General features: G+C 43.2%; 1 protein-coding gene and 1 pseudogene across 2 annotated transcripts in view; one reads left to right on the plus strand and one right to left on the minus strand.

Moving 5' to 3' along the window:
* Positions 1-6,042, minus strand: part of Scp2 (sterol carrier protein 2) — a 140,846-nt gene extending 134,804 nt beyond the window's left edge. The window contains exon 1 of the mRNA XM_004869228.4: positions 5,860-6,042. Coding sequence (XP_004869285.2) covers positions 5,860-5,928 — 69 coding nt within the window. The 5' untranslated portion in view covers positions 5,929-6,042. The remainder of the gene's footprint in view (positions 1-5,859) is intronic.
* On the plus strand, positions 5,927-13,458 carry LOC101704911 (uncharacterized; annotated as a pseudogene). Its single transcript, XR_015452631.1, has 2 exons — positions 5,927-6,329; positions 12,098-13,458. The product of XR_015452631.1 is annotated as an uncharacterized LOC101704911 (transcript).
* The last annotated feature ends 1,357 nt before the right edge of the window (positions 13,459-14,815 follow it).

Below are 14,815 nucleotides of genomic sequence, written 5' to 3' on the forward strand. Positions count from 1 at the left end.
TAGACATGTATCTCTCACCATGTATTAAACTAAAATCGAATGGGTTAAAGATCTAAATGTGAAACCAGAAACCTTTCATCTGCTGGAAGATAAAATAGGTAAAGCTCTTGAAGTCATAGGCATAGGCAAGGACTTTTTTTTTTTTTTTTTTTGGTACCAGGGATCAAACTCAGGTACTTGCGCTTGTGGAGCAGGCAGCGGAACCACTGAGCTAAATCCCCGGCCCTGGCAAGGACTTTTTTAACAGAACCCCAGTTACACAAGAAATAGTACCAAGAATCAACAAATGGAATTACACAAAATTAAAAAGCTTCTGCACAACAAAGGAAATAACCAAGAGTGAAGAGACAACCAACTGTATGGGAGAGAACAATTTGGCTAGCTATTCCTCAAACAGAAGACTAATACCTAGACTACATACAAAGAATTCAAAAAGATTAGACCTCTCAAATAAAAGACCCAATTCAAAGAATGTTCTAGTGAAAAGACATTCTCAGGAGTACAAATGGCCAATAAATACATAAAAAAAAATGTTCACCATCTCTGGCCATTAAAGAAAAGCAAATTAAAACCACACTAAGATTCCATCTTACTCCAGAAAGAATGCCTATTATTCAGAAATCAAGCAATAACAAATGCTGGTGAGGCTGCAGGAAAAAAAGAATCCTTCTACATTGTTGTCAAGTATGTAAACTAGTACAAGCACTTTGAAAATCAGTATGGAGATTCCTCAAAAAAATCTAAAAACAAAAATTCCCTTCAACACAACTATTTCCCTTCTAGGTATTTTCTCAAAAGAGTTAAAATCATCATTGCAGTGAATATGCATACCCATGTTTATAACATCACAGTTCATCACAGCTAAATCTTGGAAGTGGCTTATGCCCATCAACAGACAAATGGATAGAGAAAATATGGTATTTATACACAAGGGGGTACTACCCTGTCATAAAGAAGGATAAACTTGAATCATTTGTAGGAAAATGCATGCACTTTGAGACTATAATGTTAAGTGAAATAAACCAGACACACAAGCTTAAATATCACATAGTTTCTCTTATATGAGAATCTCAAAGTATAAATAAAGAGCAAAATAAAGGATAAATAATAAGAAGTAGGGAGATGGATCTTTCCCACATGGGAAGGGAATTAAAAGTTGAAGGGAGGAGGGAGGTGGATAAGAGGAGTTGAAAAAAGTAATTAAGATGTGTCATGTACATGTACCAACTCCCCATAAGGAATGTAATCATTATGAGTAATATCATTTGTATTAATGAAAAAGAGAAAGAGACAGAGATAGAGACACAGAGACAGACTGAGATTGATTTTGGTATCTAATTGTTACATAACAGCTCTTTCCTTCCTTCCTTCACTCCCACCTTCTTGAGACCTCATCTATCCAAGACTTGGGTCTTCTGGAGTTCTGCCAGGAGACTCAGCCTGTATAGTTCCTCTCCAGGAACCTGGGTTGTGGGTTCCTGGGTTGTGGGTTCCTGTGCTGCGTCACGGACCACTTTTCTATCAGCTTTCAATCTTCCAAAATTTTTCTGGCATCTCTGTTAGTTTCCTTTCCTATTCCCCTTGCTCTTATGGATTCACACACTTTTATTTCATTATTGTTGTTTTAGCAGGATTTGGGAAGCACTGTGTTCAACTAAATGTCCCAATTTTTCTTTCTTAAATTACTTGATTTTCTTTTTCTCCTCCAGATTATACATTCCCTAAGAACAGGAACCTTGCTTTTTCATGTTCCCCATCCCTTGAGTATAACACACACTATGTACACTGAATAGATACTGAAATGATAAGCGCACTCTCCATACTCCCTACCTCTTCTCTCAGGAGTGTTATCATCTCCCCCACCTCCATCTCCCAACTTGAGAAAAAAGAAATACATCTCCTAATTTTGTAACAAACTGTGCTTTTCTTTTTTTCTTGCTTTTTTTTTTTTTTTTTTTTCCTGGTACCAAGGATCAAACTCAGGACCTTGCACTTGCAAGGCAGGCGCAGTGCCACTGAGCTAAATCCCCAGCCCCAAACTATGCTTTTCAATACAGTCCATATAATCAGACATTCAACACCCAGTGGAAGACACTTAAAAATGAAACACACTTGGACCAGGGGTTTAGCTCAGTGGCACTGCGCCTGCCTCTCAAACACAAGGTCCTGAGTTCGATCCCTAGTACTGGGGGGAAAAAAATTAAACACACTCAAAAAACATTTTGCTATTCACTTATATTAGAAGGGCCCTCTTCTATGAAACAGTAAGATGACCTTCAAGCATTTATGTTACACTTGATCTTAGCCAAAAGACCGAGAAGTGATGCATTTATCTTACAATATATTAGTTAACTTTTCTATTTACACTTATTGACTGAATTATATGTTCTTAGCGCACTGTAAGATGGTAAAAATTTTAAGGCTGTTGTCACAGAAAAAGAACTTTCCCCAGGAACTCTTCACAAACTATCTATTTTATACTGTTCACATAACATTCACTAAGGCTCTCTCTCTCTCTCTCTCTCTCTCTCTCTCTCTGTGTGTGTGTGTGTCTCTGCTTCCCATTGCCATGCATGAGCTATTTCTCCTCTATCTTACCCTTCTACCAGGTTGTGCTGCCTTCGAGCCAATGAATTATGGACTGAAACCTCTATGAACTGTGAACCAAAATAAACCTATATTCCTTTAACTTGCAGGTGATAGGTATTGTGTCTCAGCAATAAGAAACACAGATTGGTTTTTTTTGTTGTTTTTTGGTACCAGGGATTGAACTGGGGTCCTTGAGCTTGCAGGGCAGGTGGCAGAACCACTGAGCTAAATCCCCAGCCCTAGAATTTTTTTTGTTTTGTTTTGTTTGTTTGGTACCGGGGATAGAACTCGGGACCTTGTGCTTCCACGGCAGGCGCCAGAACCACTGAGCTAAATCCCTGGCAAGTAAGACAGATTTTGGCACCAGAAAATTAGGAGTCATTACAGTGATGCTACCAGACCATGTGGTCCAGAAGCCTGTGAAACTGGCTTGTAGGAGGAGTTTGGAAAGGTTTGGACATGTTAGCTAGAGAAGCAGCCCTAAAACGCTGTAAGATCTTGATGTGAGAGTCTGAACAGCATTCAGATCAGAATGCTGACAGTAATGCAGCCAGTAAAGACCAGACTCAGGAGATTTCACTTGGGAACGTGCACTCCATTGGCAGGTGGACTCCAGGCCATGTGTGTTATGCCCTGGCAGAAAATTTCTCTCCATTTTGCTCATGTCCTGAGACTTTGAGGAAGACTGGGATTTTGTTGTTTGTTTGTTTTGAGTCAGGGTGTTATGGCATTTGTCTAGATGTCCCCCCAAAGCCTCATGTGGTCATAGGTGGCTAGGTCTAGAATGTGTGATACTGGGATTGATTCATGGTGCAATGTATGATCAAGGACACTAGGACTAAGAGTGTGAGTGCTACCCACCTAAAGTAGCCCTGATAAGATATGAGATAGTGTGGGACTGCATAACCTTTGCCCCTTTTTCTCCAGCCCCATTGTGATTAAAATGTAAGTTAATAGATAGAGATGCTTGTTAGTCTAGAGATGCTAGATAGGGATCTGTAACCGACCTAGGGTCCCAGAGTAAACTACTCATCTCTTTGTTTATCCAGAACTGATATTCCAGGCACCACAATTGTTAGAACAAGCTGCAGATGTCTGCTAACCATCAATATGTGACAGTCGACCACTAACCTTTGTCCCCTTTTCTTTGATATGTTAACTTCCCCCTCAACCCCCTATAAAAACAGCCTTGGATTCTGAGCCAGTTGCCTCTCTAAGCTATTTTGCTTTGAGAGTGCCGTCTGGCCAGACTAATAAAGGTCTGTTTCCCAACTTGGCTGGTGTGTTCCTTCCCAGGTAGTCTTCGCTGTAGCCAGCTCCTTGGAGCGTTTGGTAAGGCTCTTGGTCTTACATTCTGAAGGCACCGCTGGGATTCCTGGGTGTGCTCCACTTCAGCTCCTTGGAGCATTTGGTAAGGCCCTTGGCCTTACATTCTGGAGGCACCGCTGGGATCCCTGGGTGTGCTTCACTATAGTCAGCTCCTCGGAGCGTTTGGTAAGGCCCTCGGTCTTACAATAGAAAGAACTGTGGTCGTCCCTTGTTGCTTTGCTACCTTTTGCCCACCATGAACTGTTTCTCCTCTGTGATGCCTCTGTGCTATGCCACCCTGTCTTGGAGCCAGTCAATTATGGATGGAAACCTCTACAAACTATGAGCTAAATAAATCTTTCCCCCTTTAATTTTAGGTGTCAAGTATTTTCTCTCAGCAACAAGAGGAAAGTAACTAACATACAGGCTCTCACTATGTATTTCAGGCTGGACTCGAACTCACTATGTGGCCCAAACTGGCCTCCAACTCGTGGCAATCCTCCTGCCTCTGCCTCCCAAGTGCTGGGATTACAGGCATGTGCCACCTTGCCGACCTAGAAGACTGGGATTAAGGGCAGTGCACTAATTACCCTGGCGGAGGAAACATCAAGGCAATCATTTAGGCTCTGGCTTGGGCACTGTTGGGGGCTTTTAGCTAGCTCTACTGTGAAAATCAAGAGCAAACAGCCTGCTGAAAGATTTTTAAAGTTTTGAGTTTGGCCAGAAAGGAAGCTATGGTAAAGTTGGGGCCTTCAAAGATGAAGCACAGCAGAGCTTTGTTGAGAAAAAGATTAACATTTAAAAGAAGCCAAGTACTCTGGAACAGGACAATAGGAAAGATGGCCAGAGGACATCACAGGGAGCAGGATCTCACCCTTCCAAGCCGCAGAATTGAATACGTGAAAGATACTCCAAGCACCATGCTCCAGAATGGCCACAGCCTAGGGAATGGGAATTGATTCCCCAAGATTTAGTTCACCATTCTCAGCCATCCAGGCACTGAGAAGCCTCTGCAACCATCAGAAAAATGATAAAGGGCTCCGCTAATGCTCCAGGAGGCACCAGACCTTGGTGTGATCCACATGGTGCTGATTTTAGGTACATGCAGAATGTAAGTGTTGTGGAATCAGGGAGGCTTCCACTCAGATTTCAGAAGATAGCCTGGGGGCCCAGCCAGTGGCTCACTGAGAGGGCAGTTCGTGAACCTGTGAGTGATGCCAAAAGTGCAGTGGAGACCCGGGATGTTGGAAAAGCCAGGAACATGGAACATCTGAGGAAAGCCTTGATGAGTAAGCAAAACGAGCCCAAGAGAGGCCACAAGAGCTATACAACCACTGGCATTGCAACAGGGCTGGGGCCACCCAAGCCCTTTGAAGTTCACAGCTCACCACAGATTGCCCTTAGTGCTGGACATACAACAGAAACTAAAGGTAGTTTGCGGTCACTAGAGCATGGTCAGGGTGTCAGGAAGTGAGGCTGTGGAACCCCCTAGATTCCTGAGTATCAGGCAGGCATCTGAAAAACAGAAGGGAGATCTAAGGATCCAGAAAACCTACTTGTGCCAAAGACTCTGAGCAGCGCTAGGGTTGCTGGTCCCCACCTCGCCCGGGGCTGTCCCTCCTGCTATGAGGAGGGCAAATCTGCTAACATCCGCGACCTGCTTTCCTTTCGGTATGAGCTCCACAGACTGGGACTCCACTTAGGGTTAAGAGCGCTGGGTTATAGTGGGACCCTTATCTGACCCAGCAGACAAGAGGAAGAGGAAGGGGAAAGAGAAGGCGAAGGCACTAGGATCCCGGAGACACCGACATCGCACCCCATCCGAGTAGCCACTCGCTGGCAGAGGCACCTCCAGCCAGATGGACAGACGGAACAGCCCAGGCCCTGTCCAGACCCCCGTTTCCCAGTCAGCTCCGGGCTCCACTGACCAGGGGACAGAGGGCGGTCCGCTGCTCTGTTTACCTTGGTCAAGCCAACTCCCACCACAAACACCCGGCGATGGGTGAGAAACTTCCACTCGGAAAGAGGCATGGCTCAGCAGCGCCGGACCCACACGAACACAGGAGACACGGGATCTCGCTCACCCACTGGAGCCTGGGCTGCAGGAGCTGGGCCTCCGCTAGGGGCGGTGCAGCGGGGGCGGCGTAGCAGGGGGCGGGGAGTCTGCGCATGCACGGCGTCGCCAGCGTCGCCAGCGTCGCGAGTCCCGGTCTGGCGTCTGCTCGTGCTTATTAGGCCAAGGCCCGAACCAAAATCACTAACGGAGCAAAAGAATCCGTCCTGTCAGGCCCCTAACAAAACAGCCTGGCAACAGCCGCTCGCTATTCCTGGGCCTGTGTCTAGGTCCTTTGTGATGCGCGCGAGAGAAGGGCCAGCAGTAGGACCGGAGACAGGAGGGGCTGGCCCGAAAGGGGACTCAGATTGTTTGGAATGTGAGTAGTGAATGGTCTGAGAGTCAGTGCTCTTGCCAGCCTTCGCTCCACAGGTCGCCAATAAGGAGGGAGGGTTGTACACATAGGTTTGTCTGAAACGGGCTATGCGGCCCTACCCAGTCTTTGCACTGGGGGTTGAACCCAGGGCCTTAGCTCTGAGCTACAGTCCCAAGGCTTTTTAAATTTGTTTAGAGAAAGGGTCTCGCTAAATGGCCCAAGCTGGGCTGACACTTAAGATCCTCCTGCCTCAGCCTCCCAGGGTGCTGGAATTTCAGGCTTGCATCAACTTGCACAGTTTCAAGTTCTCATTTGACAGTATAGGCGGGGCTTATTGTTTGACAATTCTGCATTTTTCAATTTGCATACTCCCCTTTACTTGTTAACCCCCAAGCCAGTACTCAGGTCTCAGTGTGGTGAACAATTTGAGTTGCCAAAGCCACATTCTCACGCAAGGTGAATGGAGACCACACTGCCTTTTTTTGGTTTTTTGTTTTTGTTTTTGGTACCAGGAATGGAACTCGGAGCCTTGGGCTTTCGAGACAGGCGGCGGAATCACGGAGCTAAATCCCTGGCCCCACACTGCCTTCTTGATCTAGCTCTCATATTGTAAACAAATGCCTTTTTCATGATCTACTTAGGGCCATGTTTTTTGTTTTTTGGATTTTTTTTCTTTTTGTTGTAGATTTGCTGTTTAAAAATTGCCTCCAAAGGGCCAGGGATTTAGCTCCGTGGTTCCGCCGCCTGCCTCTGAAAGGGAAGGTCCTGAGGTAGATCCCCAGGTGTCCAAAAAAAAAAAAAAATTGCCTCTAAGCATAGTGCTGAAGTTCTTTCTGGTGTTCATGTGTGCAAGAAACCTTAGGTGAAAATGCTTTATGGAGAAAATACATATTTTTGGTAAATTTATTCCTAGTGTGAGATATAGCGCTATTGCATTCACTGTTAATAAACCAGCAGTACAGAGTAATTTTTTTTTTTTTGGTACCGGGGATCAAACTCGGGTCCTTGCGCTTGTGCAGCAGGCAGTGAAACCACTGAGCTAAATCCCCGGACCCAGAATAATTATTTTTATACATGAAACAAGGAAGAATTTGTATTGGTTGATACAGGTATTTTATCCTGAATTTCCTCTAGGAGCAGTGGTTTGGTATTCACTAATTCAGTGCTCTTGTTAACTTTACAACACGCTAGGAAAAAAGAGAAGTGTAAGTTTCAGTGGCTTGCACATGTAGTCCAAGCTACTCAGGAAACTGAGGCCAGGTAATACAGCAAGACCCCTATCTCAAAAAAATTTTTTATTTTACTCTGTGTGTCTTTGTATAAAACTTTTTAAACCCATCGTAGCCCTAAGAATCTATAAGAGCCCCTCATAGATTTCCACGCCAAAAGGCATCAAATAGCTAGAAGAGCACTAGCTCTGGGACACCTCTTGTAATTGTTCTTAGGACTGCTAGAATTTAAGTCTAGGTACACACTTAGCAGAAACTCGACTTTGCTGCCAGAGGAAAACAGCTAGAAAGGAAGTAGGGAGACAGGACACTTTATTGCAGGTACGTCTCAAACAGGAGGGGGGCCAGGGAAGCTACAAAGAAACCCCAAGTAAAGAACTTTAGGGCTAAGCAGAGGTGTTCTGAGGCTGAGCAGGAAACAGCCTCGGTAGGGACTGAGTCCCCTGCCTCTGGGTAGAAGGATATGTTCAAATTGAGATGGGCTGACCTTGGGGGTATTGTGAGCTTTACAATTGACAGCCTTGCTCCTAAGAGGGAAATGGAGCCAAATGGCCTATAGTTCACAAGTAATTTTCATTATTTCAAAAGGTCTAATAGAAATTTTATTTATTCTCATGCCACCCCACCCCCAATAAAAATTATAGGTTCATAACATCCACATGCAGACACTCCTTTCTAATGAACCAGATCCTTTGGGGTGGAGGGTGATGAGAAGGAGGTGGAAACTAGGCAGCAATACTTAGAAAGTTTCTCCCAGGTGTCCCCATTGTGCTAGGTAAAGAACTACCAACCAGAAATGGATCAACTCAGTAAAATAGGAAGGGACTATGAATCTCCCCTTTTCCTATCTAGTCATACATCCTAGCACAAGGTGAAGCATTTACTAGGTGTACATTTGTTTCTTGATACTCTTATTGGATAATAAAGACAGCAATGTTAGTACAGTTAGAAACAATGGAGCTACCAGGTGTGGTGGCACATCCCTATAATCCCAGCACTCAGGAAGTTGAGGCAAGATCACCATGAATTCAAGGCCAGCCTGGGCTACATAGTGAGTTCAAGGCCAGCCCGAACTACATAACAAGACCCTGCCTCAAAAAAACAAAATAAATAAAATAAAGTTGGAATATCTGGGCCAAAGAGGCTATACTGAGGGAAAGAGAAAAAAAAAATTATATATATATGGAGGATGAGGTCTGCCAAAAAAAGAAAAAGAAAAAAATATATTGGGAGCAATGCTACATAATTTTAGGGAAAAATCATTTGGTTAGCCTAGTTCTCCTGCCTACAGCCCAGTTATGGAATTCCGAGACATAATTCCATTTTGGCCTCTGGTCACAACAGAGACCTCAATGAACCCGTGATGCTGTGATTCTCCAGGACAAGATTACACCAGCGGAAGACAGAATCTTCATCTACTCAGTTCCTCCTTGTTCTGGGATTGTTACATCTTATTTACGCAGGATGTACTGAACTCTCTGCAAGTCATTTGTTACATTTGTTTCTCCGATGTACTGAGTACTGACTAAAAGATGCGGTAAACTGGGGGCTTTCATCTTTGCCGCCCAGAGCAGCACAGATCAGACCCAAAGCTCAGCTTCTCAGTCTCATTTTTCTACCTTTCCTGTAATTCGCCTTGTGCTGCCGTGCCTCACAGGAGACTAGGACTCACTTCAGAGGTTCTAGTAACGTCCCCTTTCCCTGTTCCCTCCATATATATATATATATGGAGGGCGAGGTCCACCAAAAAATGTATCCATATTTCAGGAAAAGAAAAACTTTAAAACTTGTATAAATATTTTAATACTAAATTTATTGAGAGTCATGAGGTTAATACAAATTACCTTTGGCTTCCACAATTACAAGAGGTGCTCACAGTATTAGCCATTAACTTTCAGACATTTATTAGTACAGCGAACTACTGCTTGAGAACCTTGAGATTGCTGCACATGGATTTTCAGTTTTTTCTCTAAGGGCCAGGAGTGTAGGGGGTTTTCTGCGACATCCAACATCCTCTAGAGTGCCCCATACAGTGCTAACACCAACTGTTGAAAAATACCACACTATTTTTCTTTTCCTGAAGTGTGTATACATTTTTTTGGCAGATTCTGTGTCTATGTTGCCTACTTTGGCCTTAAACTCCTGGGCTTAAGTGATCCACAAAACCCAGCTAAGGGTATGCATTTATAATTCTGCCATATATTTGCCAAATGCTCTCCATTTAAAAACATTCTCATTAGCAATGTGCAAGTGCTTATATATGTTGCTTTTATAACTAAAATAAGAATTTTTAAAATTTAGCTATTAGGGATGAGAATGTAGCTCAGTGGTAGAGCACTAGCCTAGCATGTACAAGCCCATGAGTTAAGTCCCCAGTACTGAAAAAAAAATTAGATATTGGAGCAGAAGTCATTACTAAGGGACTATTTCTTCTTAAAACCATAGAATTTAGGGCCGGGGATTTAGCTCAGCGGTTTCACTGCCTGCTGTGCAAGCACAAAGACCCAATGATCCCCAGTACCAAAAAAATAAAACCATAGGATTTTAAAAGGAGGAAAAAATGTTATTCCCTATGGCCATGGAAACAATTGTCCCACTTCCCTCGCTCCTTGCTAAGCTCCCCTGGAATCCCAGAAACAATAATACTGTAAGGAGAAGGAAGCAGGAGCAACTGTTTTATTTTTAAAAAAGATTTCCTCACAGGAGAACTTAATCAGTGCATTAGTTTTCTGTGGCTGTCATAACAATAATACAGATTAGGTAGCTTAAGCAACAGAAATTTACTTTCTGACAATTTTAGAGGCTACAACCACAAGATCAAGTTGTTGATAAGATTGGTCAACAAGAGGCCCCAGGCAAAACCAATGCTATCTAGGTACTGGGGGTCAGGATTTCAGCACATGAATTTAGGGGTGCACAATTCAGTTTGCAACAGTTAGCATTAACTTCTTTAAAGTATGAGATGAAGTCTTATAACTGCTTCCCAATCATCTGTGAAAATTAATCATCTGCAGCCTCATATCTGTGATTCTTTTGGTTTTTTTGGTACCGGGGATTGAACTCGGGTCCTTGCGCTTGCACAGCAGGCGGAGAAACCACTGAGCTAAATCTCCGGCCCATATCTGTGATTCTTTAAGGAGTGAGGGAACTGGCGTTATGTCCAATAAATTACAGAGAAGGAACATGGAGGGATGGCCAGATGATCCATAATCTGTATTAATTCATTGAAGAGGGGAATGCCATCAGAAATAGTCAGGATTGATATAAACCTCAATTCCTCTTTTTCCTTTTAGATTATTTATTTATTTATGCATGCATGCATGCTGAAGATCAAACCCAGCTAAGTACACAATCCACCACTGATCTGCACCCCTAGTCAAAACCTCAAACACCCTTTTTGTGAATTCCGGTCCTGGGCCCATTCTGCCAGACCTCAAACCAGGACATCCACCACCATCTGCTAATCTATCTCCTTAATACTCATCTAGCCTGGATCCCAAGACCCCCTCCACAACACCATCAATGGATTTACGGGTAATAATAGTGGTGGCCAGAAAACAGGTTTCCTTTCTGGCAGACTAAGGGGCCACCCTCTCTGTTCTTATTGAATATTTTGGGCCTTTGCTCCCCTCTATCTCTGTTGTTGGAATAAAGGGCCTAATAGAAATGCCAGCCAAGATTCCACCCTTATACTGTTCCTTAGGCCATGTAACTTTCACGTACTCTTTCTTGTTAATCCCCCACTGCCCCACACCCCTTTTAGGAAGACATGGTCTCCATCACTTGGGGCCATCTATATATATTCCCTCACTTCCTTCTGAGCCCTTCCTTATTCTAGCAGTCATACTGACTAATAAGACCTTCCCCTCTGAGGCAATCCAACTCATCAAATCATAAGTTGATCCTATTGCTTGGGACACAAAAAAACCCTTCCTTAGCCTTATACCACCAACCCCTCAAAATGGCCCTGAGGGACCCAACTCGAGCTGTTAGAGTCAACCAATACCTCCTTATCCCCGATGGCCATCTTGGCCTTCAGCCCATTATCAACTGCCTTTTTAAAGCCCCAATTCTCATCTCTACCCACTCTCCTCCAATACTACCGTTCTTCCGAGAAAAAAAAAAAAACACTGATGGCTCCTTCTGATTAGTCCAAGATCTTGGAAAGATTAATGAAGCTGTTGTTCCCACTCACCCAGTGGTCCCCAACCCCTACCCTCCTTTCCCACATCCCCCCAATATTCAATCCTTTCCTGTTTAGACCTCAAAGATGCCTTCCTTAGTATTCCCCTTAGCCTTGACTCCCAATAACTTTTTGCCTTTACCTAGACAGACCCCATATCTCTGTTCACCCAACAACTCACATGGACAGTTCTTACCCAGGGATTTGGGGATAGCTTCCACTTCTTTGGCCAAGCATTACAAAAGGACCTTCAATCCCTTGGCCTTACCCCCAGCCACCTGCTCCAATATGTTGATGACCTTTTGCTTTGCATCCCCTCATAAAAATGATTCTATATCCTACACTCTCTCCCTTCTTAGGTTCTTGGGGGGAAAGGGATACCGTGTCTCAGAACACAAAGCCCAGAGCTCTGGCGGCGGGAGGAGCGGCAGTGGCCGCGCAGCGTAGTTCCGCAAGGCTCCCGTGCGTCGCAGCTCCAGCTTCCGCACGCACACCCCGCGACGCCAAGATGCCCAAGAGGAAGGCCAGCTCCCCCGAAGGGGCGGCGAAGGAGGAGCCCAAGAGGAGATCGGCGAGGTTGTCGGCTAAACCTGCTCCTGCAAAAGTGGAAACGAAGCCAAAAAAGCGGGAAAGAATAAATCTTCCGACAAAAAAGGGCAAGCCAAAGGGAAAAGGGGAGCAAAAGGAAAACAGGCTGAAGTGCCTAATCAAGAACCTAAGGAAGATTTACCCACGGAAAACGGAGAAACTAAAAACGGGGAGAGCCCAGCCTCCAAAGAAACGGAAGCAAAAGAAGCCAAGTCTGACTGAGCACACCGCGTCTTACCAGTGCTCCCTGTCTCCCTTCTCGTACAATCCAGAGGAATATTTTTGTCAGCTATTTTGTAAACGCAAGTTTTTTAGCAGCTCTAGAAACATTTTTAAAAAGGAGGGAATCCCACCTCATCGCATTTTTTAAGTGTAAATGATTTTTTTTTTAGACGTGAAATCATTTGCTGGTTGTTTATTTTTTGGTACAACCAGAAAATAGTGGGATATTGAATTATGGCAGGCTTTGACTGTCCTGGGTGTCAGCTTAACATTCCACAGGTGGGGATTAGTTTTATATCCTGTAATATAAAGCATACTAAATGGTAATTTGGAGTCACAGTCGTGCATTTAATATGTCTTGGATTTTTGGGGGGTTTTTTGGTACCGAGGATCGAACTCGGGTCCTTGCACTTGCAAAGCAGGCGGTGAAACCACTGAGCTAAATCCCCGACCCCTGCCTTGGATATTCTAAATGACTTCTATTCCCATGTTTTTAGTAGAATTGTTTCCTAAAGAAAACTACTTCCTGATCGTTGCCCTGTCAGAATTGTGTGTGCTCTGTAACATCTTTTTTGGTCATGCTAGTCCAGTTTGCCTAATTTTGCTAATGTCCTGTGAAAGATCGAAAATTTGTGTATGTAGTGTATATGATAAGAAATTGTGAATTGATGAGACTTAAGTAACACTTCATCAGCATTCGAAGATACTGGTACTTAATCCTTTGATGGAAAATTTGCCTCCAAATTTGAAGCTGGAAAGTCACTGGAATAACTGAAAAAGAAACAATACATAGTTTTTTAGATTTTCGGTACATGTGTTAAAAATTGTGTACAAAGTGAAGTGTCTGTACTGATCCTCAACACAACCAATAAAATCTCAAATGTGGAAAAAAAAAAAAAAAGAATACAAAGCCCAGCTGGTACAACAAGAGGTCACTTACCTTAGCCTGCACCTCACCCCCACCACTCACTGCGTACCTCTTTCCTGAAAAGAGGCTATTAACAAATCTTCCTTTTCCCACCACAAGATATCTCCTTTCATTTCTGGGGCTTCTTAGCTATTTTAGACTTTGGATCCCAAATTTCTCACTCATTGCAAAATCCCTCTATGAGGCGTCCCATAGGGATCCCTGAGAAAGAGAGCCAGAAACAGATTTAATTCCAGTTTCCTTTTGGGTCCTCAATCGCACAGTCCTTAAAGCTCCCACTTTGACCCTACCCAATCTTTTTTGGGGGGGGTACCAGGGATCGAACTCGGGTCCTTGCAATTGCACAGCAGGTGACGAAACCACTGAGCTAAATCCCCGGCCCAACCCTACCCAATCTTTTTTTTTTTTTCCATTAAGTTTATTGGTACATTTTAGGTATAAAATACAGTTACATTCATCATTGTGATCTTGTACCATTACATGATGTATCTTGGTTCTTATTTTTCCCCATTCCTCTGCCCTCCCTTCACCCCCTCCACCCTTCCATATTTACAAAGACTTTGCTTCCATTTTTTTCCTTTTCTCATATTTTTTCTTTTCCCTTCTTTCCTTTCCCCTACCCCTCCCACTTCCCCTACTCCTTTAGACATTTTCTTCCTATTACACAGTATCAATTATACATTTTTTAAATTACAATATCAAGATTTAGAGGACATTATCACAGATTTTACAGAATTTAAAAGGATATAGAAAGCATATTACAAAAAATATTTTTTAAAATAAATTTGACAACTTCTATGAAGTACCTTGGAAGACAAATTAATGAAACTGACTCTGGAGGAAATACAAAATTTGAATAGCACCTATTAAAGAAAGTATGTTCCTAGCTTGAAAACCTACCTATATGACAACAGGCTCATATATATTTTAACTGATAAATTATATCAAACATTTAAAGCAGAAAAAAGAAGGAACACTTCTCCCCTCATTTTAGGAACTCAACATTGTGCTAATCCTAAAACTGGATAAAGATAATAGAAGAGAAAAGTATGAACATAAATAAAAATTTGTTTAACAAAACAAACTATTAGAAGTCAGATCTGGCAGCATATAGTAAGTGGTTTTATTATAGGGATGGCAGTGTTGGTTCAGCATTGGAAGATCCACCCCCAAAAGTCATCATTCTAACAGAGGAAAGGAAAAAGCCATATGATCCTATCAGTAGCTGCCGAAAAATTATTGGACTAAATTCTACAACTGTTTATGGTAAAAGCTATCAGGAGACTAGAAGTAGAACAGAAACTTCTCAACGGATAAAAGACATGTACTCCATATGTCC

This window comes from Heterocephalus glaber, unplaced genomic scaffold (assembly GCF_053883595.1).
Source record: "Heterocephalus glaber isolate CG9 unplaced genomic scaffold, H.glaber_assembly_v1.0 deba00001451, whole genome shotgun sequence".
NCBI lineage: Eukaryota > Metazoa > Chordata > Mammalia > Rodentia > Bathyergidae > Heterocephalus > Heterocephalus glaber.